At 50.6% G+C, this 24,081-nt stretch overlaps 10 protein-coding genes across 10 annotated transcripts; 6 read left to right on the plus strand and 4 right to left on the minus strand.

The window, feature by feature from the left end:
• Positions 1–1,005: 1,005 nt before the first annotated feature.
• Positions 1,006–2,064, minus strand: PV06_10102 (uncharacterized protein). The gene is made up of 2 exons (XM_016411604.1): positions 1,701–2,064; positions 1,006–1,577 (listed from the first exon to the last, which is right to left on the minus strand). The coding sequence occupies exons 1-2, from the start codon at positions 1,917–1,919 to the stop codon at positions 1,419–1,421; spliced, it is 378 nt and encodes a 125-aa protein (XP_016258358.1). The 5' UTR covers positions 1,920–2,064; the 3' UTR covers positions 1,006–1,418.
• Positions 2,065–3,606: 1,542 nt separating this feature from the next.
• Positions 3,607–5,410, plus strand: PV06_10103 (uncharacterized protein). The gene is made up of 2 exons (XM_016411605.1): positions 3,607–3,680; positions 3,736–5,410. The coding sequence occupies exon 2, from the start codon at positions 3,785–3,787 to the stop codon at positions 4,925–4,927; it is 1,143 nt and encodes a 380-aa protein (XP_016258359.1). The 5' UTR covers positions 3,607–3,680; positions 3,736–3,784; the 3' UTR covers positions 4,928–5,410.
• A 668-nt stretch (positions 5,411–6,078) lies between these two features.
• On the minus strand, positions 6,079–9,995 carry PV06_10104 (uncharacterized protein). The gene is made up of 4 exons (XM_016411606.1): positions 9,680–9,995; positions 9,326–9,625; positions 6,454–9,274; positions 6,079–6,385 (listed from the first exon to the last, which is right to left on the minus strand). Exons 1-4 carry the CDS (start codon positions 9,812–9,814, stop codon positions 6,117–6,119), a joined length of 3,525 nt encoding a protein of 1,174 aa, XP_016258360.1. The 5' UTR covers positions 9,815–9,995; the 3' UTR covers positions 6,079–6,116.
• Positions 9,996–10,219: 224 nt separating this feature from the next.
• PV06_10105 (uncharacterized protein) lies at positions 10,220–11,924 on the plus strand. Its single transcript, XM_016411607.1, has 3 exons — positions 10,220–10,869; positions 10,916–11,233; positions 11,286–11,924. Exons 1-3 carry the CDS (start codon positions 10,330–10,332, stop codon positions 11,391–11,393), a joined length of 966 nt encoding a protein of 321 aa, XP_016258361.1. The 5' UTR covers positions 10,220–10,329; the 3' UTR covers positions 11,394–11,924.
• PV06_10106 (uncharacterized protein) lies at positions 11,679–13,057 on the minus strand. Its single transcript, XM_016411608.1, has one exon. The coding sequence runs from the start codon at positions 12,971–12,973 to the stop codon at positions 11,963–11,965; it is 1,011 nt and encodes a 336-aa protein (XP_016258362.1). The 5' UTR covers positions 12,974–13,057; the 3' UTR covers positions 11,679–11,962.
• Positions 13,058–14,841: 1,784 nt separating this feature from the next.
• On the plus strand, positions 14,842–16,258 carry PV06_10107 (uncharacterized protein; the record flags this gene model as incomplete). The annotated part of the gene is made up of 4 exons (XM_016411609.1): positions 14,842–14,981; positions 15,034–15,043; positions 15,098–15,302; positions 15,354–16,258. 4 exons carry the CDS (start codon positions 14,842–14,844, stop codon positions 16,256–16,258), a joined length of 1,260 nt encoding a protein of 419 aa, XP_016258363.1.
• Positions 16,259–16,542: 284 nt separating this feature from the next.
• PV06_10108 (uncharacterized protein) lies at positions 16,543–18,054 on the plus strand (the record flags this gene model as incomplete). Its single annotated transcript, XM_016411610.1, has 2 exons — positions 16,543–16,615; positions 16,714–18,054. The coding sequence occupies 2 exons, from the start codon at positions 16,543–16,545 to the stop codon at positions 17,757–17,759; spliced, it is 1,119 nt and encodes a 372-aa protein (XP_016258364.1). The 3' UTR covers positions 17,760–18,054.
• Positions 17,995–19,414, minus strand: PV06_10109 (60S ribosomal protein L16). Its single transcript, XM_016411611.1, has 4 exons — positions 19,309–19,414; positions 19,075–19,210; positions 18,707–19,019; positions 17,995–18,630 (listed from the first exon to the last, which is right to left on the minus strand). Exons 1-4 carry the CDS (start codon positions 19,327–19,329, stop codon positions 18,498–18,500), a joined length of 603 nt encoding a protein of 200 aa, XP_016258365.1. The 5' UTR covers positions 19,330–19,414; the 3' UTR covers positions 17,995–18,497.
• Positions 19,415–19,604: 190 nt separating this feature from the next.
• PV06_10110 (uncharacterized protein) lies at positions 19,605–21,460 on the plus strand. Its single transcript, XM_016411612.1, has one exon. It carries the CDS (start codon positions 19,641–19,643, stop codon positions 21,240–21,242), a length of 1,602 nt encoding a protein of 533 aa, XP_016258366.1. The 5' UTR covers positions 19,605–19,640; the 3' UTR covers positions 21,243–21,460.
• A 561-nt stretch (positions 21,461–22,021) lies between these two features.
• On the plus strand, positions 22,022–23,966 carry PV06_10111 (GTP-binding protein YchF). Its single transcript, XM_016411613.1, has 4 exons — positions 22,022–22,341; positions 22,401–22,958; positions 23,179–23,674; positions 23,730–23,966. Exons 1-4 carry the CDS (start codon positions 22,267–22,269, stop codon positions 23,780–23,782), a joined length of 1,182 nt encoding a protein of 393 aa, XP_016258367.1. The 5' UTR covers positions 22,022–22,266; the 3' UTR covers positions 23,783–23,966.
• The last annotated feature ends 115 nt before the right edge of the window (positions 23,967–24,081 follow it).

The raw sequence follows: 24,081 nt of genomic DNA on the forward strand, positions 1-24,081 counted from the left end.
TCCGCTATATTTTCCACTCCTCAGGGTATTCGAAGTACGGTTCGCAACCATATCGCATTGTCCTGTTGCCGCTTCCAATGGAGGATATCATATCCGTTGAGCAATTGCATTGAAACTCAAACGTCACGTTCATCCTAATCGTCGGCCGTTGGCATCTTGAACACTACCTCCGTGCGATGTGATGTGCATGGCGGCTTCGTCCGAGACCAATCCCCGATGTGAACCCCTCTGCGTTATGAAATGTGTATCTTCCTCTGGTCATCAAGATGGCAGGACTCAGACAGAGAAGCTGAACGTTTGTGCTGTTGCGGCATCGGGTACGCTTCCACAACATCAAGAATAGTAGGCGAGTCCATTTCAAAGGGGAGAACAAATATCTGAAGCGTGGTTATACAGCATTTTGTTTGTCAAGGTTGAGGAAAGGGAACAATAGCAGTTGCGTCGCAGTAAGATTCGATCGATCGTAAAGGGAACATCATCCTCATTGATCAAATATGAAGCTGTGAATATACAGAGTGAGAATGATCATAGAAGGACAACGAAATCGTGTCGTTGATATCGATTGATGTTTTGAACGAATGATTAACCTCGGAGGGTCAGACTGTCAAAAGCACAGCTTAAAGGGCTTGAGCGGGCGTCCAAAGTGCCCCCAGGAATCGTTGTCTCGGGGCCTGAAGGGACGACTTCCGGGAGACCTACTCTTCGTCGATAGGCGTTCTCCTCCAGTGTTCCCTCCTCTCTTGGGGGGCGAACGCGTCACTGTTGGGAAATGCTCCCGGGGATCCTTACCTTGCACCTCGATTTTTCAACCGTCAGCTGGGGGCTCGTAACTCACCGTAGATCAACCTGGTGACCCAGATGGAGGCGCGATCAAGCTTGTTCACCTGTCGTCAACTCGGCCTTTGAACAATCCGAGGATTGCTCAGCCTTGTGTGAGGGACGATCTGCCTAGTGGGGAGGAGTTTCCATCGCTGGCAGTAACTGTCAAGAGGAAACGATCGTGCTCTGTGTTCATGGTCTCGTTCACCAACTGCTCTCGTATCTGAAACATGTACCTACACGACAACAAATATACTCTAGGCCTTCATAACCTTCCCATCCCTGACTGCATTAGCGCTCTACGAAGAATTCCAAAGCGCCTTCTAGTGCTGTGGGGATGCTTGAGTCACTGACGACCCTGGTCCAAATCCGCATCCCAACCCCGGAAATCGCCACTGGTAATGTTGGGAATACGAAAGGGTCGATGAAGAACTCAACTTCCATCTTCCTTTCAGGAAAGCTTTGGTCCTGAGGCTTGCTCAGGTGAAAAACAGGACAACGCTGCCAACACAATCCTCCCATCTGAGATGCCCATAGGGTGGAAGGAAGCTGGAACCCCTTTTCCGACCCATTGCAGGTGTGCCATCGACGAACACGCCTCAGTTCCAATTACGAGCCTGGGCACCCTCATCGGCATCTCGAGCTCTCCGCTCCGCATCTGAACCAGCATTCAAGAGCTGGTTCTGCGTCTGCTTTTTCTGGCTCGACAATTGGGCGGACAGCTTGCCGCCAGGCTTGTTGGTTTTGGCGGCACGCTCCTGTAGTGACGCAGATCAGTCGCTCCACTCCAGCATTCACGAGACACATCGGAAAGAATTGGCAAGGCGTCGAAGATCTCAAAGAGAAAAATGCAGCAGCTCAAACAGTGGTGCGATTCTCACCTCAGCGGCTCTGGCGGCAGCACTTCGAGCATTGTCCGGACTGTTTGCTCCGTCTCTACTATCACTACCACCACCAAGCGTCCGGCCGGGGGTACTCGCCGTGAGCCTCTGTGTGGGCGGCGCTGATGCTGGCTTCGGTGCGGCGCTTGAACCCAGGGTGTGGCCAGGAGTGGAGAAGTTGTCAGGTTGATTGGCAGACTTGGAGCAGATGTTGCCCATTTTCCAGGCCCCTCCTACTGAGGCAACAACGGTAGACCAACGACAGCAGCAGGCAGGGAGTAGAGAGAGTTTCTTTAGAGTCCCACGACACCAGGATTGAAGTCAGCTCCCCACGAGAGAGAAAGATGCGAGGTTCATGTGCAGGTTACGAAGACGAAGCGATAAACGTCGATGCCGCTGCTTGGCGAATTCGTGGCAGTGCAAGAGTTGCCGATCGTGTGTCAATGCTTCGCACTAGGACAAGGCGTCAGTGGAGAGATGATCCGCAAGAGTGGATTTTCCTGACCACACACTGTATTGTGTACGGCGTATGCCAGCATACCCATGTTCTGAACCCCATAGTGACGACCCTGGATGATCATCCTTAGATCGTATGCAGCAATGATGCCCTAACAACAACACGAGATGCGGCTCGATATTTGCGTTGCTTCCTGGGGAAGTAGAGAAAACACCGGATCTCAGTACCAAGGCTAGTACGTATCAGGCTTTGCAAAATTTTGCAAAACCTATTCGAGACTACGCCCCTTTCATAACAAACACTCGACATATTCCATCCTTCAGTATGCCATACAAGACTCATTTCAAAAGACTTGATCTGTCGATCATGATCGAAGAAACACGCTCTCTTGCAGGGAGGGTCTGGATTTCCTCATTAGGCCTACTCCCCCGTCACAGGACAATGAGATCCATTGCGCTTGACCGGGGGTCTTCCAACTCTGTGAGGAACCTGTCAAAGATATGCCTGGTCATTGCAAGGATTGTGTATTTCCAGGCTCCTCAACAATTTGACGGAACTATGCTCACGAGCATCAAACCTCGGCTTCAGTAGTAAGTGAAAACACTTTCAAGGTTTGCCTCTAAACGACCATGGCTGTATGGGCACCACAATCATTGAGGATCCCCCACTGAGGGTCCGTCAAAATGGCTAGACAACAAGGACACCTCTTGAAAAAAGGAATTTCAGGATGGCAGGTCATAGCAAGCCTGACTCGGACTCGGAAGCGCAGCCGGCCGAAGGTCAAGGTGATACGGCAAGCAGTATGGAGCCCTGCATTCCATCCTCGGCTCTCTGCGCAGATTCAATACACCTCCACTGAACCAATACTCAAGAGCTGGCTCATTCTTCACTGGCGTTTCCTACAGTATAACTGGATTCTTCCCCCAGTGTCACTGTCGCGTAAAATGCGGAGCATTAGGTGTACGTACACGCTCTACAGGCTCGCAGGACCAGGATATACAATGACGAGCATTAAGTGCATGCATACACTTAATGAACTCGCTGAGACATGCAGCCTTGTTCACGCCTGTCGAAGAAACTTTCATGTGTGCAAGGAGACATGTGAGATTCACACACACACTCTCTCTCTCTCTTTTGGCCTAGCCCATACCTCAACCATCTGAATCCATCGTCATGCTTTTGAAGAAGCATGTTGCGAGCCTTTCAAAGATATATCTTAAGGTCCGCATACCATGAGTATACTTTTCCTATGACTCTGAGATGGATTCAACAGATCCCAGCTCGAAATCCTTAAATACAGCCAATCCCCCCATTCCTCCTACTCTTTCCCTTTTGTAGGGAACTTCGACTGTACTCCAAGTGTCTAACGACTTTACACACACGGCAACCACTAATATTATTCTGACACTTGCAGTGTAGACGACCACCCTATACAACACAACATAACCCCCGTCACATTGATAAGATATCAGAACGGGGTCCATTCCTGTACGCTTGACTATAGCAGACCCCTCGATAACAAGGTAAAGACAGTCTCATTACTTCAGAAAGACATCCTTATGCTAATAGCTAGCTTAGCTCCTGAGATCCCTTCGTAACTATCTTCCCAACAAGCAACATAACAAAGATGGCAAGCAACAACGGAGCGGGTGAGAGGCACTATTGCGAGGCTCTGGGTTGCAATAGGAGCTTCAAGAACAAGAACAGTCTCAAGACGCACATCAATGGCGTGCACCAGGAAGGATATCCTTGCCAGAGATGCGGGAGGGATTTAAAGGATCCCTCCAACCTTAAGAGGCACGGTCCCAAATGTCCACGGGCCAGCCCAGAGGAAAAGGCCAAGGCCACGCTCTTTAGTTGTGCATGGCCCTCGTGCAGGTATGAAGGGCGCAAGGACAACGTGGTACGGCATCAAAAAACGTGCAAACTCCAGCCCGAGGGCAACGATGCCAAACCAGCTCCTCTCAAAATGAGTAAGGAGTGGAAGGAGCAGGCTGAACTCGGCCTGCTCTCTGCCACCATTGAAGAAAACGGGGCAGAAGAAGACCTCCTGGCTCAACAGGAGGCACCTGTACCTCAATTCGAGGTTCAGGACTTGAACGGCGCCTACCAAGCCCAAGTGGAGGAGGCGCCAGAAACCTCGCTGGACAACGCTTTCCTGGAGACCACTGGAACACAATTCCAGTGTCAAGCTTATGACAACGTCGCCAGTGGACTGGCCTTGTCAACTTCAGAGAGAAATGTGTCAACTCCAGGGAGTAGGGAGAACGTCGCCTTCCCAGGGCACAATAACAACTACGTTCCCCCTGCAGGCCAATGCAACATTGGCACTGCCAACATCTTTCCGGCGCAAGCCGATTACAACAACGTGGCCCTGCCAGCAGTCGGCAATGACTTCCAGGGGCACGTTACTTACAACTACAACGCCGCCAGTGACATGGCCGTGTCGTCTTCAGGGGCGGCCGTGTCGACTCTGGGTGGTATGGAGAACGTCGCCTTCCCAGGGCACAACGACTACGTCCTCGGTGCAGGCCAGTGCAACATTGGCACTGCCAATATCTTTCCGGCACAAGCCGGTTTTGACAACACGATCCTGCCAGCAGCCGCCAATGACTTCCAGGGGTATGTTGAGTACAACTACAACCCCGTCCCAGGCGCAGGATTCCTGGTCTCTGAGAACGAGTTGCCGTCACTGGCACCGAACCCAGAATTGTACGTCCCCTATGAGACGTATATGAATTTTGGGATGGACTTCGCATTCAATACTTGAATGTTCGCCTCCCTTCGGTTGGTATAGTGCCGACCCGCCGGCCAATGTCCTGATCGGACAAATATAACTGTCGGATCAACAACAATATGTGACAGTTGACGTTACAACGGACGGGAATCAAACGACCGATGGCCAGGATCGACATGGGGAAGCACCCGGTCAAAGATATTGTCAAGGTCAATAGACGCCTACATCTGACAGCAAAAGCAAAGCCGTCACGACTTTTACCGCCTCAGAGGGCAACAAACAGCAACTGAAAAGTACCGGCTTCTCAAGGACAACAGGTACAACAATAGCCCAGATGCAATCCTTGTTACCAGCGGTCAACCCATAAGCAACAACTGCTGACACGGAACAACCCACATACAATAGCCACCACCGCCCGCCACCAAAAAGCATCCTCTCTCTTCCAAGAATTGCATGCTGACCAAAGCGGCCCTTCTCTAAGAATTACAAGTCAACAAGAAAGACTTCCCGACAACAATGAATCATGTGCTAACAATGAATTACGTGCCGACGACTATGAATCATGTGCCAACAAGAAATTACGTGCCAACGACAATGTATTATGTGCCGAAGATATTGAATCATGTTACGACGTGGCCCATGTGGCCTATTCAGGGTGCGGAGGATGGATGGATTGATTCCTCCTGTACCACCTAACCCGAGTGAGTCAAGCTGAATAACCAAGTACTTTTTTTCAGAGTCCCTGTGGATTTTGAGAGTGTGATACACATCGAGGATGGAATGATGTGGAGATTGTTGCTTTGCAATGTGCAATTGTCGAAATTTTTCTATTTAGTCTTGCCCGTTGAGTTCAAATTCAAGTTTCAGTTGAGCGTTAAGAGCATGCGCGTTTGAAAAATTGGTTCAAAAGATATTAACAACTAGAAACGACATTAATGTGACCACGACAAGCATTTGAAATTTTTGGTTGAAGAAAAATATCAATGACATTTGTCAATTGATATCGACCCGAACAATGAGCTGTGAGTTCAGCAATAGCTCCTCGAATGTTTAGGAAGTTGGTAGTTCTTCTGTGGAAATGAGAGAATCAAAAGAAAACACAGCAATCTATTACATGATCATTACCTTGTTTCTTTTATTTTATTTTTTCCTGGGACGAGTCCAACAATTGAAATCTGATTTACTCGAGGACATAAAGGTGTCTCATTGAATACACAGTTTCTTAAACTACAGAGTATCGACCACCAGTTCTCTCTGCCGCGTCGGCCGCACTCATGGTGCCTTCCTTCAACAAGCGCATCAGTTCCCTCATTGCATCGTGCACGACAACCTCCGTATCGCCTTCGACCAAGATGTAGAGTTTCGGGTTCTCGCCGGGCCCAGGTTCCTTGCCGGCGGCGTAAAACGAACCCTTTGTCGTGATGGACGTTCCGGTTGACTCGAGTATTTTGGCCACGTTCGTCCGGTTCGTGACGGCCCAACGTGCCTTTTCTAAACACGCAAAAGAGTAAGTAATCTGTCTTGAAAATAAAGAAAAAGGGAGGGAAAGAAAAACTTACGAGGAAAGTCGTTGATCTCCAATGTGGCGTGGAACGCACCGGCATCCGGACCCTTGTTGTCGATAGGCACACCTGAGCGCATGACGCCGGCCTTGGACAATTTCTCATTGATGCCAGCAACAGCAGCCGCCACTCTGTCCATCTGGTTCTTGGGCCCTGCGGCGCCGGCGGCTGGCTCTCGTTCAGTCCTGTGGACAGTGATTTTCCCATCAAGGTCGATCCCCTTGGGCACGCCGGGCAGGCTGCTCGAAGGAGGAGGAGCAGCATCGTGGGCCTTGACGCCCGAAGCAGCTTTAGCAAAAATGTCGTCGCCGACCTTGACCTCTCTGCCTTCCTCCTTTTCTTCTTGCTCCTCCCCTTCATCGCCGGTCTTGAAGGTCTTGCGTTCGCGAGCTTTGGCAGCGTCACGTTCCTGGTCGAGGCGTTCGAGGCCTTTACCACCAAAGCCCGATACGCCAGCCTTCTCCTTTCCTGCTTTGACCTTCTCCATGAAACTATCAACAAGTTTTTGGACGGGCTCGGGGACAGGCTGACCGCTCTGTTTCAATGCTTTCGCGATGTCCACAGCATACCTGTCCTGCTCTTCGGTCAAGAAAGTGACCGCTGTTCCCGTATTGCCGGCTCGGCCAGTACGGCCAGCTCGGTGGACATAATCTTCCAGATGGTTGGGGGCATCGTAGTTGACCACAAGTTTCAATTGCTTGACGTCGAGACCACGGGCGGCAACAGAGGTTGCGATAAGAATGGGTACAACGCCAGCTTTGAAATCATCAATGGTTGAGTCTCGATCGATCTGATCTTTTCCACCATGAATAGACATGCACGGGTAGCCCTTCTTCATCAGATCCCTCAGTAGACCGTCTGCGGATTCCTGGCGATCGACGAAGATGAGAACTCTGTCATCTTCATTCTTGTCGTCTTCGTACAATTTGCCAAGTAACTCGAGAAGTCGGAAAAACTTTGTGTTTTCCTCGCGAACTTCGACAACTTGAGTGATCTCCGGAGCGACTACGCTGCGGCCACCCACGACGATCTCGATTGGTTTGCTCAACGTCTTCCTTGCAAGTGCTTCCATCTGACGAGGAAACGTAGCTGAGAACAACACTGTCTGGCGATCAGGTCGTATATTAGCCAAGATCTTCATGACCTGGGGCTCGAAACCCATATCGAACATTCGATCAGCTTCATCAAGCACGACATAAGTAACTCTCCTTAGGTTTGTTACTCGTCCACTGTTTGCAGCCAGGAGATCGATCATCCGACCAGGAGTGCAGACAACAATCTCAGCTCCACGCTTCAAGTCGGCAATTTGATCTTTGATTGGGGCACCACCATACGCACAAACCGCACGCAGACCGAGAGCTTTGAGGAAAGGTTTGCACTCTTTATGAATTTGGGTCGCAAGCTCTCTGGTTGGACTCAAAACGAGACCGATGGGACCATCGAGGGCATCCAGAGGTCGTTGATCCTTGATATGTCTGAACACCGGCAGAAGAAAGGCGATTGTTTTGCCCGAACCAGTCTTTGCAACACCGATCACATCTCGACCGGACATGATCGCAGGGATAGCTTGGGACTGAATACTCGTAGGTGCATCGTAGCCTAGCTTTTGAATGACTTCGAGAACCTGAACACCGAGGCCACATTGTGCCCACTTCTGCACCGGTTTGGGTACGTCAACTCCCCTGACCTTGATGTTGTCAAGTTCCATTCTGAGACGTGCAACTTCTTCTTCGCTCCAATCAGCCATATCAACAGGTTCAGAGTAGAAGTTGCGCCTGAAAGGTTGGTACTGGACTTTGGCATGGTTGACAGTTGGGATTTCCTTCTTCTTCTTTTTGGCGGCAGTTGAAGCCAGTGAAAGAATACTATCTGGATTGTCTTCGTCAACGGCGGTAAGGTCGACCTCATCGTCTCCGAAAAGGGCTTCGGGCTCTTGCTGCCGCGATTTGGACTTTGATTTCTGAGCAAATGATCTGGCGGTCGTAACAGGCTGCAGGTCCTGCATGAAAGCGTCGAGGGGATCGATCTCCTCTTCTTCTTCTGCTTCTGCTTGGGCATCAGCAGCATTAGCACTGGCAGAGGCAGGAGCGTCAACCATTGCTGTATCTTCGCCTCGCTCGGCTTGGCTTCGCAGTTCAGCAGCCGCGCGGGCAGCAGCCATCCTTTCTTCAGAGCCTTCATCTTGCATGTCCGCGTCTTCGTCCTCGTCGTCCTCGTCTGCGATATCGCCCACTTGAGGGTCGGTGTCCCCCGAGTTCGCTTCCAGAGTCATATTAGGCAGCTTTTCTAGTTTCTTCTTGGTGCCTTCTTCATCCTCAAAATCTAGCGCCTTTTTCGACATGTCATTCTCCACCCCAGCTTTCACACCAAGCCCGAACTTGCCCATGTTACCTTTCGGCTTCAAGGACTTCGAGACACCAACACCATTTGCTGGAGATTTGGGGGCAGTATCTGGCGATGGTACGTGCCCATTGGCAATGACAGGTGCAGCAATATCGCCGCCAAGGACTTTGCTTGCTGCGGAGGCGTGATGTGCTTTCTTCGCTATCGCCTTTGGGTCGAACTTACCCGCATACTGAACGGTGGGGGTGAAGGGAGAGGCTGGTGTAGCTGGTGATTGTGGTGAACTGATTGCGGGAGAAATCCCTGCTCGTCTATCAATCTCATTCAGGAGATTTCTACCACCTGCCCCCTCAAGCTCCTTTTGCTTCTTGGCTTGTTCTTCAGCCTGCTTCTTCTTCCACTGTTCTAATTTGGCGAGTCTAGCGGCTTTCCGGTCGTCGTCAGTCTGTGCTGTGGGCGTGGAAGGCTTCGATGGCTGTATCAATTCATGAGTACTGTATGAATAACGCGATCCGGGTATGCATACCTCTCTTGACACATCCTTGGATTCTTTACGAGAGTGCCGCTCTCGACTGTCTTCTCGTTTACGTTTCCTTGATTCCGTAGATTCATCCCTTAGTCGGCGCTCCCTGTCACGAGAGTCATTTCTTCGCGGACGTGCCTCTCGTTCTCTGCTCCGCCGTCGGTCATCTCTGTCCCGTGAGCGCCTGCGGTCCCGAGACCTGTCTCGCCTTGAGTAGTGATAGTCTTCATCGCGCCGACTGTCGTAGCGTCGGTCTACGGAACGGTCCCTTCGACGATAGCCTTCGCGGTCGCGACGCCTTCGCTGTGAGTAATGATCAGTAACTGCACCTAAACAAGAACACGAAGGAGGGCCTACCTCTGGGCTCCGGGACCTTGAGTGCTTGCGACGGTGATTTCGATCATATCGATCCTCATCTCTCCGGCTTCGTTTCGACGAGGAATATGAACTGCCTGCAGGTGATGGTGAGCGAGTGTCCCCGTGCCTAGCCATCCTATGGCTGCAGATAAGTGAGCTTTACGCTAGAATCGCAACCAGGATCAGGCTCGAAAAGAGAAATTCCGGGCTTTGGCGACAAAAATCGATCATTCAGCCGTGAACGAATAGGGCCGAATATACAAGGAAAAGGTCGCTCAACAGACGTCTATGCAGATGGCAGATACTCGTATCTCACGACAATTCGATCTTGGAATATTTTCCTATGAAGAACAGCATTCAGCCTGCACGGGCCGCTTAAGGCGGCACGGTGCATTGTCCCGCATTGAGAGTTCTTGGCAACTTCAGCCTTGTTTGACATGCGATAGTGCGTCACTAGAAGGAAACGGCCTGTAATCACGTGTACGGGGTTTCTTGAGCCAGCTGCGCTGCCTTCGCGTACCAAGTCAATGCGACACGACCCAGCCACCAAGTGGTTCAACAACTAATATCATCCACCAACCTCAATGTGCTTTCCATTGCATTGAACTCGAATCCCACTGTCCTCATCCCTTCTGCTCCAACCCTTGGCCATGGCCGTTTTCCCTGTCCCACGAACGCTGGCCTCGCGGCTGCTGGCCAGGACGAGCCGGTCATTCACGCGACCCTCTCCTGCCAACCCCCTCCTACGCGTTGCTTGCAATTCCTCCTCCAACAAATCCGGAAACACCCATTGCGGCGACTGGTCAGACCTTGCATTGTTCTATAAGAATGCTAGGAACTATGCGACAGCCACCAAAAAGCCAGCAGGCAGGCCAAAGGCGCACACAGGACGTGCAGCAGCCAGCACCAAGAAGACTACCCCCAAGAAAAAGGCAACCAAGAAGCCTAAGAAGAAGGCAGTAAAGAAGCCAAAGGCAAAGAAAGCACCCAGCAAGACAGCTCTTGTCAAGCAAGCCCGAAAGACAGCCTCAGATTTGCGGGCAGCCGCTCTGCTAGAAGAACCCAAGCAGTTACCTTCCACAGCATTCTCGGTGATCCTTGTGGAGGAAGCTAAAAAGACCAAGGCATTTGCCGGCTCTGCGAGTGCGGCGTCAGCGAGGTATAAAAATTTGAGTCCCGCAGAGCGCGAGGTTTGTTATATCGCTTCATCTAGAAGGTGTTTACTGACAACTGCAGCAATACAATCACGTAGCAAACCAGAACAAACAACAAAACGCCATCTCGTATAAGAACTGGGTGCAGACCTACACTCCTCTACAGATCAAGCAAGCAAACAATGCTCGAAATCAACTCACCAAGAAAGCCAAGGCGGCAGGAAAGAAGACGAGATATGCAACGATTCAGGATGATCGAGCTGTGAAGGCGCCGCGCAATGCCTACACGTTCTTCTTCGCTGACAGACATTTGTCTGGCGATATGTCAGGAATGTCGGTCGGAGAATCAGGTAAGTTACTGGGTAGGGAGTGGAACAGCTTGTCTGCGGCAGAAAAAAAGGTTTGTATATCTATGCTCGTTCATGTTGGACTCGACTGACTTTTTGCTCTAGCCATACAACGACAAGGCTGAAGCCGACAGAGCTCGATACGTCGAGGAATGCCGGTCCGTCTACGGCACTGAACCCGTTGTTAGGAAGCAAGCAACCAAAGCATCGTAGAGGGGCCATGTCAACAAGGCCACATCACAGTTAACCCCATGTGTGGCTCAAGAACATGCAGCATACACCATTGTTGAACGCAGGTTCAACCTTGTCCCGAAGCCACATCCTAGTCTGTACAATCTCACCACTAATTGGAATAAATGCGAATTTCGTGTTTCGCTGTCTCAATATACGGATGTTTGCGAGGGAGGGACAGTTACCAGGCGCCGAAGAAGGATTGAGTGGCAGAAATCCGGCTAGAGGAAGGGATGGCGCCAGCCCAACCATGGACGACTTTTATATCTTTTGTACAAATGGTATTCTTGCGTGCGGCCTTTGCTCTTCTCTTCATCTAGTTATGTTACAGGTGCAAGCCCAGGATTTCAGAACCAAATCTCACCGCTATCAACAAGCCATTCACCTTCACTCCACCATACAGCGACGACATGAGAGGACTCCGAATCAGGCCCATACAAGGGCAAGGCCAGCCTGCACAATATCCCTGACTAGAGGTTTGAGATTAACGTCGACAGTCTTAGAGGAGAAAACACATAACCCAGTGCTATTTTGGTATGCATTCGCCTCGTTCACTGTTCTTTAGGTTTCCCTTCCTCCTCGAGCATATTCCGCCGACTTTCCATTGTAAACCACAAATTCCTGCTAGCGCTTTCCAGAGTCGTGGTGATTCCTGCTCCGAATCCTTGTAATATGGCCACGAGTTGCGCCCGTAGCCCGTCAATACCACCGTCGATGCTGCCGACCCACCTCGTGCCTTCCATGTCAAAGATTTGCCCGTCGATCCGAGCACCCAGGAGAAGCAACTTTTTCACTCCATCCTGCACGGATGGGTCGTAGTATGAGGGGACCATTCGCCTCGTCGGTGCCGGAAAGGCAGGCGCCTGCGGAGAAAGGATGGAAAACGCCGTCTTCAAATGGGTCGGCGAAACAGCAGGGAGGGCCAAGATCGCCACGGCGCCCTGCAGGACAGGCGTGAGTGGGTGTTCGCCCTTGTGCGCCTTTGCCGCCTGGTACGCAGCTTCGGAGAGGGAGTGTGTTAAGCTTGGATCCTCCTTTTCTGAAGAGATCCCGGGCAGTCCGCTCAGGGTCTCGGGAGGTAGGTCACCCGGTTTGAAGTACTCCGTGATCCGTAGGGCGGGCTCGAAAATGTTTGTCTTGATCACCTCCAATTTGATGTGTTCTGCGATCAACGCCTCCGGGGGCGCACCCTGCGCCGCGAGCTGCTTGTCGAGCTTGCGCAAGGCCGAAGCCAATTCCCTCCTGATGCCAACCCATTCTGACGCCTTGAGGTTGGTGTGCTGGAACAGGACGATCAGAGGTGTCGTCTGGAGTAGGGAGACATAGGATCTGAGGAGCTGCGATTTTCGGTAGGCCGGGTTTCGGAAACTTGGGGGCGTGGCCGGTGCATAGCGACTTAAAGCCGGTATCGATGCGTGTATCTGTTCATCTGTTGGGGCTGGGACTGTGGCGGCCGTCGCATATTGGCATCTGTTGCAGGTGTATGTAGATCGTAATGGAGCTCGCTCAGGTTGAAGCTCTGCTAATTGCGCGATGGAGCGCAGCCGCAGTCTCGGTGGCATTTTCTGACGGTTCGGATGCAGGCTACTAGACTTTTGTAATCGCTCTGTCTAGCTACAGCAAACGCGGCACAAACGAGTATGCCGCAATCTGGAATTGCTGTCTTGAAAAGAATACTGAGTGGAAATTTAGGGAACTTCCGATTGAGAAATAGTCGCTGCCGCTTTTAGGGGTTATGGGCCGCGAGCCTCATCTCAAGCCCCCGACGCATTTATTGTGTTCATTCAATCGAGGTCAACGAATTATCAGGTATTCAGTACATATGCTATCAACTGGCGTTGCTCCCATGGGATTGTTTATTCAGTACCATCTGGGAACATAATCCGGCCAAACACTCATTTCGCTCTCAAACTTCTCGAGAATCTTGCTCTTGGAACCGAAATCCACATTCGAACTGCTAAGCTTTTTATATTCCACTTCCCCTTCGACATAATCAGCATCGTATTGAAGTTCATGTTTCCAGCTTTCGACCATTTCCTTCACGTCTTTTGGTAACAGGATCTTGCTCTTGCCCTGCCACCATTCTGGACTTGCCACAAAGGCTAGCATTACTCTCGGTTCGTCCGTTAGATTCGGCATGCCGGCGTGCCACAGTCGCAAATCACGGATAACAAGCGAACCTTTCTTCGTACTCGCCTGGATTGGAGGGCTGTGCTTCCTCCGTTCTTCTAACAATTCTGGCCTGATGCTCAACAACTGTTCGTTGTCACAATCTGAAACGTGAGCATCCTGCACGCTGACATGGTGACTTCCAATCCACACTTCCGTCCCTCCATTCTCTGCTGTAACGTCGACAAGACTGATGTTGATAACGTATGCAAAGGGGAAGTATGCAGGATGCGCGAACTCGCAATCTGAATGTACTGGTTGTCTGCCATCTGGAGAGGCCTTGAGCGCGGTGTTTCCATTGGCGTAATGGATTACAGGGCGTGGACCCAGCGTCGCTGACAGGATCGCGGCTGCAAAAGGATTGCACCAGATATCCTTATACATCAGCTCTTTAGTTGGTGGCGGAGCCTGATCCATGTTTCGTGTCTGTTTCCCAAAATTGAAGTGGTGATCAGGGTCAGCAGCAATTTCGAGCGCTTCGGGGGCAAGCTTTGCGTTCAGGGTGTCGATATGCGCGGTATCGATAGCATTCTCAAGTACTATGATGCCGTCCTTGTGCAAAAAGGCGGCACCTTCAGCGATGAGCTCCAGAGTCGCTTTTCCAGACCGGCGCACATCTTCCGGTACGTGGACGACATGGACCTCTTGGTCGCGTTTATGAATATAGGAGCCCATCATGAAGGGTGTCTTTGGGCGTTCAATCAGCGCTGTCAGGATCTAAGATAACATTTCGACACATAAGAGCTGGAGTAAATCACGCTCGATTTATACCTATTTGCTAGACACAGTGATCCCAGTGATCGGTCCAATTGCAACGACGATTAGGCGAAAGGACGACAAGCGCCTTCATGACAGCCAAAAGCTTCCTCGTCGCTTATCAATAGTAACTGTGTTAGCGGTCCATGGTGCATCATGGAGGGTGAGGGGTTCGATCCAGTCGTCGATCGACTGTTATTTCTTCTCGAAAAGGAAATGGATGGCGGATGCGCACTATCGACCTTTGTAGTCCACCGCAATCACTATCACGAAGCATTCATGCCAGAATAGCAAGCCTCCCGCAACGTACAAAGTAGAATGACGTTTTGAAGCCGAAGAATCCTGGAAACAACAATTTGTTCTCTCGAGATCCTGCATTTCATCCTTTTTGCACCTGGTCGGTCGACGCGTTTTCTTCAACGCCAAATTTTTGGTTGGTTCATATAAAACTCAGCTTTTTGTTCTGCCTGTTTGACACGTTCTTTTGCCTTCAAATACATTCAAGATGGTGTACATTCGACAGCGCAACCTGCCAAAGCTGCGCGAGTACAAATATGCCGGCGTTGATAAATCTCTGGTGTCGAAATATATCCTGAAACCATTCTACACTCATGTCGCCATCAAGTGTTTTCCGATGTCTATGGCGTGAGTAGTGTTACCCCTATTTGCAAAAATCGCACACTGACATGCCTCGTAGTCCGAATCTTGTATGTAATAGTGACTCGAGATTTGCTGCTCCTTGAAAGCTGATGTAGTGTTAGATCACCCTTACCGGCTTCAGCTTCGTGGTTATCAATGTCCTAACGATGCTTTGGTACAACCCAACCCTCGACATGGACTGCCCTCCTTGGGTTTACTTGACATGGGCTATTGGGCTCTTTCTTTACCAGACTTTCGATGCTGTCGATGGTTCCCAGGCCCGAAGGACGCACCAGAGCGGACCTCTAGGAGAGCTCTTTGATCATGGTTAGTATCGCACTTTGGTAAAGAGGAGAAATTGACACTGACCTCTCGAAGGAGTCGACGCCTGCAACACTGGCCTCGAAGTTCTTCTCTTCGCAGCTGCGATGAACCTCGGCCAGTCATGGAAGACTGTTCTCACACTCTTTGGAACCGTCTTTACGTTCTACATCCAGACCTGGGATGAATACCACACCCATACATTGACCCTGGGAATCGTCTCGGGCCCTGTTGAAGGTGTACTTACCTTGATTGTGGTGTACTTCCTCACTTTCCTCAAGGGCGGTGCAAGCTATTGGCAACAGCCAATGCTCCCGAGCCTTGGGTTTCCGAAAAATGATCTTCTTCCAGAAAGCATGTACCAGCTGGCTTGGAACGAGTGGTACATGTGGTATGGTGCTGTGGTTCTTGTCTTCAACACGGTCAGCAGCGCGATGGCCGTCATCAAGGTACGACGAGAAAGGGGCCAGGATCCCTACAAGCCATTATTGGGGCTGCTTCCCATTCTGGTCACATGGGCTTTGATAACGGCCTATCTTTGGCTCAACCCGGTCATCCTACATCATCACCTCGTGCCATTCACTCTCTTTGCCAGCATGGTCAATGCCTACTCCGTCGGGCAGATGATCGTTGCACACTTGGTCAAGGACAAATTTCCCTACCAAAATGTTCTGGTCATCCCACTTGCCTGGGCCGTTGTTGACAGTCTGGGTCCAAGATTGGGTCTCTGGCCAAGTGCACTGGGCAGCGATATCTACCAAGTGGCATTTATCTTCCTCGCTCTCGGTCTAGCGCTTGGTGTCTATGGAAGCTTTGTCCACGACGTCATCACTACCATTTGTGACTACCTGGACATTTGGTGTCTGACTATTAAACACCCCTACGTTGAAGGCAAAACGGATACCATCACTTCTCCGCAGACCGGCGGGGAACAAAACGGAGATCTCAAGAAGAAAGCGTGATATGGAATTTAACAAGAGTGAAGCTAGGGCAGTTCGGCTGGTTTTTTCGGAGGACATTCGTTTTCTAGATTGCTACCACCTTTGTTTGTACCCGACCTTCTTTTGATGATGAATCCCCCTACAAACGGCATGTCTCGTGGTTTGGTGTTTTTGATCTTCACCCAAGGTCACCCTTGATCGTGTCTTGATCCTATAATTTGCTTTAATATGCCACTTTTATTTCAGAGTTCTATCGCGAGTCTGTTTTCAACCTATATCTCCGCGCTTCCAGGTATATCAATAGAATGCCTTCCGAAAAGCACGAGGGTGGTTCAAATGCCCCAAGGAGCAGCATGGGCTCTCATAGGGCAAGCGAAGGTACGTCTCGGATGGCTGACGTTATTCAGATCTGCGCTCTATCCTGGAGCGACCTCGTTTGCGTTTGTTTCTATGATTCTATGCTGACTACCTTCAAGCCCGTGCCAGAACAGTGGCGCCATCCCAAGCAACGCACCACGCTACTCACCGTGTACGCGAACTCTGTCAAGTCATCCCTGCGACTGGTCATGATAAACCGCCAGGGGCCTGTGTTGCCGCCATGCATCCGTGTTATCGGCCACTTGATTTGGGCACATGCAACCTGGTCAACAGCAACAATGGCCTGTCTAGAATGTACAACCCCGAAAGTATTGCAAACACGCGAGCGTTCGAGACGACCATGAAACCCGAAGACTACAATAGGCTATCCGAGGGCGACCAGAGAGCACTCGTGACGGCCAACTGGGCCCGAAACCACAGCAGCGACCTCCATTCACCTGGACGTGCTCCTCCTCCGCCTCCACCTCCACCCCCTTCAGCCTCCGTCAAGGTCACTCGTCCTCCACCATCGCTACGCGAGGTTGCAGCACCACCGCCGCCGCCGCCACCACCACCACCTCCTCCTCCTTCGCTCGCTAGGTCAGCTCGTGCCGCCGTTGCACCTCCACAACCTCCACCTCCCCCTCCTAGAGTTCCCAGCTCAGTTCACGGTGCAGGACCACCTCCGCCACCGCCGCCTCCTTCAGGTCTTAGGTCAACCCATGCCGCCGTGCCACCTCCCCCGCCGCCCCCTCCACCGCTATTAGCAGCAGGTCAAGTGGGACGGACACCATCTCAGATCCCACTCCCAAAGTCTACAGTGCTTTCCAAAGCTTCTTTCAAAGATCCAGTGGCGGCGCCCGTTCACAAAGTCGAATTCATCTCGCCCGGGAGTCGTGTCTCTGCCGCTAGAAGCAGAGCACCTACCTTGACACCGTCGGATTCGATCTCCAACAGGTCTGCATCACGGACGAAGATCGAAACGGTCAAGGCTGCCTTGACGAAGGGTGCTTCGCTGGTCAAATCTTCCAGAGGCAACGACGCGAGTTGCGAGCTTTGTCGTCGAGGCTCCAACATTCCCCAGGTCGACGGGGCGCGGATATGCTCTGGCTGCGTCCAGTCGCATAGATTTTTGGTAGCGCAGAGTTCTGGCAACAGGCATTGAGTTCGAATGGATGTGCCTGGTCATGCGAGAACGTACGGTTGAAATTGTTTGTTGGAGAGCACGAAAGTGACGACGTACACGAACGGGTAATTAGTCATGGGGCAATGTTTGTACTTGATCGAGATAGGGTCAACAAATCGTCGGGCCTGAGCCTTCACGTGCTGAGTACAACCTGGGGTGTCTGGGGGGACGACAGATCGTAGCAAGTGGGATGCATGAGGGTTTGCTAATGGTCCTTGGGGTCCGAATCTACAGTACAGGAATCCAATTAGCCCACAATACGCTGGTGATGAACACTTTTTGACAGATTTCATCGTTTTGTCTCCTTTTTTGCATGCTTGTTTTGACAGTAGCTGAAGCACTTTCGAGCCACATATAATATCAAGCAGAAATGTCAGGATACCGTTATGGGCATATTTATGTTTTGTTTTTCTGAAAGACCATCACATCACTCCGCATGCATAACAGCCCACCTTGCTGGGGAGCATTCTATTCCCAAGCAGCTGAAAATGATTTTGACTGCCCACGACATCAACTTCGAAATTGGCCCAGCCCGTCTTTCTCCACTGTGTGTAGGACAATACCACACAGCGTACCGCCATCTCACCCACAAACTTGTAACGTCTTCTCTCGAATTGATAGGATGCCTCAATTGCGATCGTTTCCGTCCGATGAACACTATCAATCGGAGATAGTTCGCAGGGTAATCGCAAAGAATTTTCCGGAGGCGAAACGCTTCTAGTAGCCGAGAGCGGCCAACTTCTGCTTCGTCTCGCTGCTTGATGATTTCTGTGCTTCGGCGAGTTGTCGTCGAGCAACCTTCTTTCTCTCGTAGTAAGCCTTGCCCTTGACCTTTCTTCTCTCCTCGAGTCTGTTCTACAGTTAGCCATCCATGTACATCCTGTAGTTCTGCCTTCGCCGAGTGGGTAAATGCATGAGAGGCATACCTAGCAACAACATCCTGGTATTTCCAACCAACTTCGTGTGCCAATCGGCCGACCGTGCAGTACTTGCGACCGGGCTTTAATCTGAGGACTCTCAGGGCCTGAGGAACAACCATGCGTTGCTTCTTGTCGTATGGGGGTGGAATTCCCTCGAAGACCTTCAGTCTGTCCATGGCGGCGGCGCCTCGGGCAGTCTTGTGTGGGATCATGCCTCGGACGGTCTTGTAGAAGATACGGGCTGGGGCTCGGAAGTGGAAGGGACCACCACGGGTAGGGTTGTATCGAGTGATCTTGCGGAGGTAGGCATGGTACTTGACTATTCGTCCGTGTCAGTCGAGCTCAAAATCTCAGTGGTGATATGAAAAACGTACGCTTAGCACGGAAGAATTCGCCAGAGATGTTGAGGGCCTCCGCGCGGACAACAACGATCTTTTGGCCGTTCAGCAGTTGCTTTGCGACGGTACTGGCGAGACGACCGAGCAGGTGGCCCTTGCCATCGATAACAACCTGGACACATATTCCCATCAGTATCAAGTTCGTCTAAGTCATTCGCGCAGTATCCTGCTGGCGCCGCAAATTTTCAGATTCAGGCAAGCAGCACTTACGACTGGCTCGAATGTCGACATCTTGCCCTCCTTGCAAAGTTGTCGAAGTGAAGAATTGTTCGCGGTTTGGCGAGGTCGTGATGTAGTCGTTGGTCGAACAGTCAAGATTCGGAGTCAATTCATCGCGAAGCGCAAGTGCGAGCCCAGTTGTGTGCCAAGAGCTAATCTTTCCGATGCTTGGCAGTTCTGCACGTGACCTTGGTGGAGAATTTCGCGAATCCAGACGATCTCCAAATATTTCTAGAAAAAGTTTGGCGGACCATCACAGATCAATTTGACCACACGATGCAGCCACTCCTAACGTCGGGTAAGGCAGCTGTGTAATCACGAATATGCTTACAGAGAGTTTCGTTGCGGCGACACTGACTGCAAACAAAGCTGTTGCCCATGCGAGCGCTGCTCTGAGGGATGTAGGCATCTTCCTCCATGAGTTTCAGCCACATAGTGGTGTCCGCCATGGATACAAGAAGAGCTCAAGCCGACCTGGAGGCATTGCCATTAGTTCCTCTCATATATTCGCTGCTCAGGCCGATAAAGCAGTTGTGAATGTTTACAGTCGAGAACGAGGAAATCAAGAAGCGACTGTACCATTTCCCGAGAGGATACACAGTCTAGCCTATGCCCATGGCGCGGAGATTCTTGTACTTGGAACAGAGGGCGGGAAATTGATTCTTTGGGAAGTTGCAACAGGAAGATTAACTACCTCTTCTGCGTCGCACCTGCAAGCAGTCTCATCCATATGCATCACTCCTAATAATGAGTATATCCTTTCAGGCTCTGCTGATACAACTGTTCATATCTGGTCCCTACTGAAACTGGTCTCGTTCCTACAGCCGGCCAGTACCTTTGGAACAGAGGAGCCATCCCATTTGCCTGTACAAACGTTCTCAGCGCATAGAGCAACGGTCAATACTATTACATGTGGCCACTCGAAAATCAACACAAACTTCGCGGTGTCTGCATCTTCTGATAGGACATGTTATGTCTGGCATATCGATTCATGTCAAGTTATCCGGACTTTGCTTCTGCACAGCTCAGCAATCTCAGTCACCATCGATCCAGCAGATCGGGCGATCTATTTCGGTTGTGATGATGGACAGATCCAATCATTCGATATCTACCATTGCAGAGATCAAATTCAGGCGTCGACATCAAACGCATCAGATCTCCCACCTATACAATTGCTGGCAAAAGACAGCTGGGTAGCGCCTTCATCAGATCTCGGTGCGGCAAGTTGCCTGACATTGTCTTACGATGGGACTTCACTTCTTTCTGGTCACCGCAATGGAGCTATCATCAGGTGGGATTGTGGGAAGCGTCGAATTACGAACGAAGTCTCAAACCTTGCGCAGCCTGTTACTAGCATTCAAATGCTCGACCCAGAAGGCTTCCTCCGGAGAAATGTACCCAGCTACACGATCACAAATGTTGTCAAGCCTAATCTTGATTTCGCGGCATCCAAAGACAACGGTACTTGCGGCATTCCAGCGAAATACAATCTTCACGTGAGACTCGGTCCCAATAAGGCTGTTCACGCAGATGGATTTGTCGACGAAGCCATCCTAGGCCACGGATTTCCACAAGACTTGTTTGATGACGCATTGCGGTCGCTCACGGGGGCCAGTCATGGGACATCCACTACTTCTCTGGATGGTAGTGAACTTGGAAAGGTCGAAAGACTAGAAGATGAAGTTTCCCGGCTGAAGGAACAGCTGAGGGTATTACACAATGTCGAGCAGAAACGAAAAGAGCGCAATCTCGCCAGACTGGAAAGGCAGGATGAAGTCGATTTGGAGAAGAGAAAGGCTTATTTCGAAGCAAAGAAGAAAGGCCAAGATGGAGATCTCGCGATCAAGACGTTTGAAGACAGGAGGAGCATGCTGAGGACAAGCAGTGACGAAGACGACTCCGATGTGCAGATGGATGTCACTTGAGAGTTCGACTGAGATCTTTGCACACACCGACAAGGCCTTTGCCTCGCTGCCAATTGCACAGCTTACCGAGATCAATAACGCACTGAAAAGGTTTAGGAGCATCGAAAGCCTGCGGTGTCCTCACCGTTGGAACACAGGGCTGGAAATCTTTCAAGATATACACACACCTTGAAATACTTATGACAACAAACCAATGGGGTGGTAAAAAAGGAGTTGGGACTCAAGCTCTATACTTCAATTGCTCGAAGATTGTTGTCAAAACAAAGCTCACAGGCCACTTCGATCAAAGGCCCAACGTCTCCACGACCAGTGTCGTTTTCCTACTCTAGCAGAATTACACCATTGCTCTCGCATCTGGTGTCACCTAGGTAGCTTCGGAACCCCTCAATTTCTCGCAGACGGTTAGGAATATTGCAGAGAAATATCACGATACAATCTCTGGGCTCAAAGTGTACAGCATGCACCTCACCCGCAACATATGAAATAACAGCTGATCCAGGGGTTCAGCCTCGTTCATCGCTTACTCGTGTATATATGCATTCGACCTCGGGATCAATGGACTACAAATTATTCTCGATGAAAGAAATAACTCTAGTGTCTTTATTTGGGATGTATTTCAGCCCACAACAGTGAAAGACTTGGTGCGATCTCTGGTTGTTATCCCTAGGCCTGAACGTCCGACCTGGCGGATTATTACATAATCATACTGTTTGCTTGGCACTCGTCTTCGCATTGTAGAAAAAAGTCTGGCTTCTTTGCATTCAGACCTCATACTTCGACTCAAGCAAAAAATCCTTCAACTTGTCGCACGTTTCTCGAGCACGATCCGCTCGAGACTGCGATAACCTTCTATTTAATCACGGTGTCCCGATCCCTCTCGGCCACACTTTTCACTTCTCCCCTCCGCTTTTCACTCGTCGCAGCCGGATCTGCAGTTGAGCCTTGCTCGAAGCCAGCTTTTTGGCGAATCACCGCATTCTCACTCACACCGACCTCGCAAAAGCGCAATTACGCTAAGAAAAAGATGCCTCCCAAGAAGGCGGCGAAGGAAGAGAAGATTCTTCTGGGCAGACCTGGCAACAGCTTGAAAAGTGGTATCGTATGTAGGGAACGTCCACCTCAGGAAAGAGATGGATGACTGACGATTGGTCCTTTCAGGTCGGCCTGGCTAATGTTGGCAAATCGACGCTCTTCCAAGCCATCACAAAATGCTCCCTGGGCAACCCTGCGAATTTTCCTTATGCGACCATAGATCCTGAAGAGGCTCGAGTTATCGTTCCAGACGCTCGATACGATTGGTTGTGCCAACACTATAAGCCCAAGTCTCAAGTACCTGCGAACTTGACAGTTTACGATATTGCTGGTCTGACCCGCGGTTCGTCGACGGGCGCCGGACTTGGTAATGCCTTTCTATCACATATCAGAGCCGTCGATGCCATCTTCCAAGTCGTGCGATGCTTCGACGATGCCGAGATCATTCACGTCGAGGGCGATGTCAACCCTACTCGCGACCTCGATATCATTTCCGAAGAGTTGAGATTAAAAGACATTGAGTTCGTCGAGAAGGCGAAGGAAAACCTTGCTAAACAAACACGACGAGGCGGCCAGAGTCTTGAGATGAAGAAGCTGAAAGAAGAGGAAGCTACAGTCGACAAGATTCTGGCATGGTTGAAGGATGGTAAGGATGTCAGAAAGGGTGAATGGGGTCCTAAAGAGGTGAGCTTGAGCCAATTTTTTCCTTTTTCCGCTTGTTTTTATCATGATGAACAAGAGCCATGTGCTCGAATAATCCCAGCTCGTCGACAGCAGCCTCATTTACAAATCTCACGTTAGAGGCTGTTATGAGAGAAAGTCCAACCCTGAAATACCTCTGTCCTGATTCATCTATCTACACACAACCTTCACCTCCTCCAAACACTGACAATTCCAAATACAGGTCGAAGTCATCAACCCTCTTTTCCTACTTACAGCCAAACCAGTCGTTTACCTGATCAACTTATCAGAAAAGGACTACCTGCGACAAAAGAACAAATACCTCCCCAAGGTCATGGAGTGGATCAAGACCAACGCCGCCGGCGACCCCGTCCTGCCAATCTCCGTCTCCTTCGAAGAGCGTCTTGCGACCATGTCCGACGAAGAAGCTGCTGAGGAGTGCAAGACCCTCGGCTCGAAATCTGCCCTGCCCAAGGTCATCGTGACCATGCGTCAAGCACTCAACCTGGCCAGCTTCTTCACAACCGGTACTGACGAGGTCCGACAATGGACGATACGGAAGGGTATCAAAGCTCCTCAAGCCGCTGGTGTGATTCACACGGATTTCGAAAAGACTTTTATTCAGTGTATTGTCTACAACTACGACACATTGAAGGAGTATGGGGATGAAAACGCCGTCAAGGCCGCTGGAAAGGTTATGACGAAAGGAAAGGATTATGGTAAGGCCACGAGCACTTTTTCATGTTTGAAATTTATTGCTAATTCGCAATGTAGTTGTCGAAGACGGTGATATCCTCCTGATCAAGGCCGGTGCGGCCAAAGCATAAGAGTATTCTTACTGCTGGAAGATATCACACTAAAGCATGCCTCTAGGCGTGACTCCCTCGAAAGCTTCTTCGCAGCTCACGCAAATACGAGGGACTCGAATAATGTTTCAAGGGCGCTGTAGTTGTCGGTTATATTCCCCGTCACACAGCAGAGTACTATCAATCAAACCTTGTGTCAACCAGACTTTGTATTGTGTCTGTGTCGTGCGTGTTCAATACGTGCTACATACTTGATCTTTCAACCCTTCGAGACACCATGTGCAAGTGCTTGACCATTCTCGATACCATGACTCGCAGGA

This window comes from Exophiala oligosperma (genome assembly GCF_000835515.1).
Source record: "Exophiala oligosperma strain CBS 72588 unplaced genomic scaffold supercont1.11, whole genome shotgun sequence".
NCBI lineage: Eukaryota > Fungi > Ascomycota > Eurotiomycetes > Chaetothyriales > Herpotrichiellaceae > Exophiala > Exophiala oligosperma.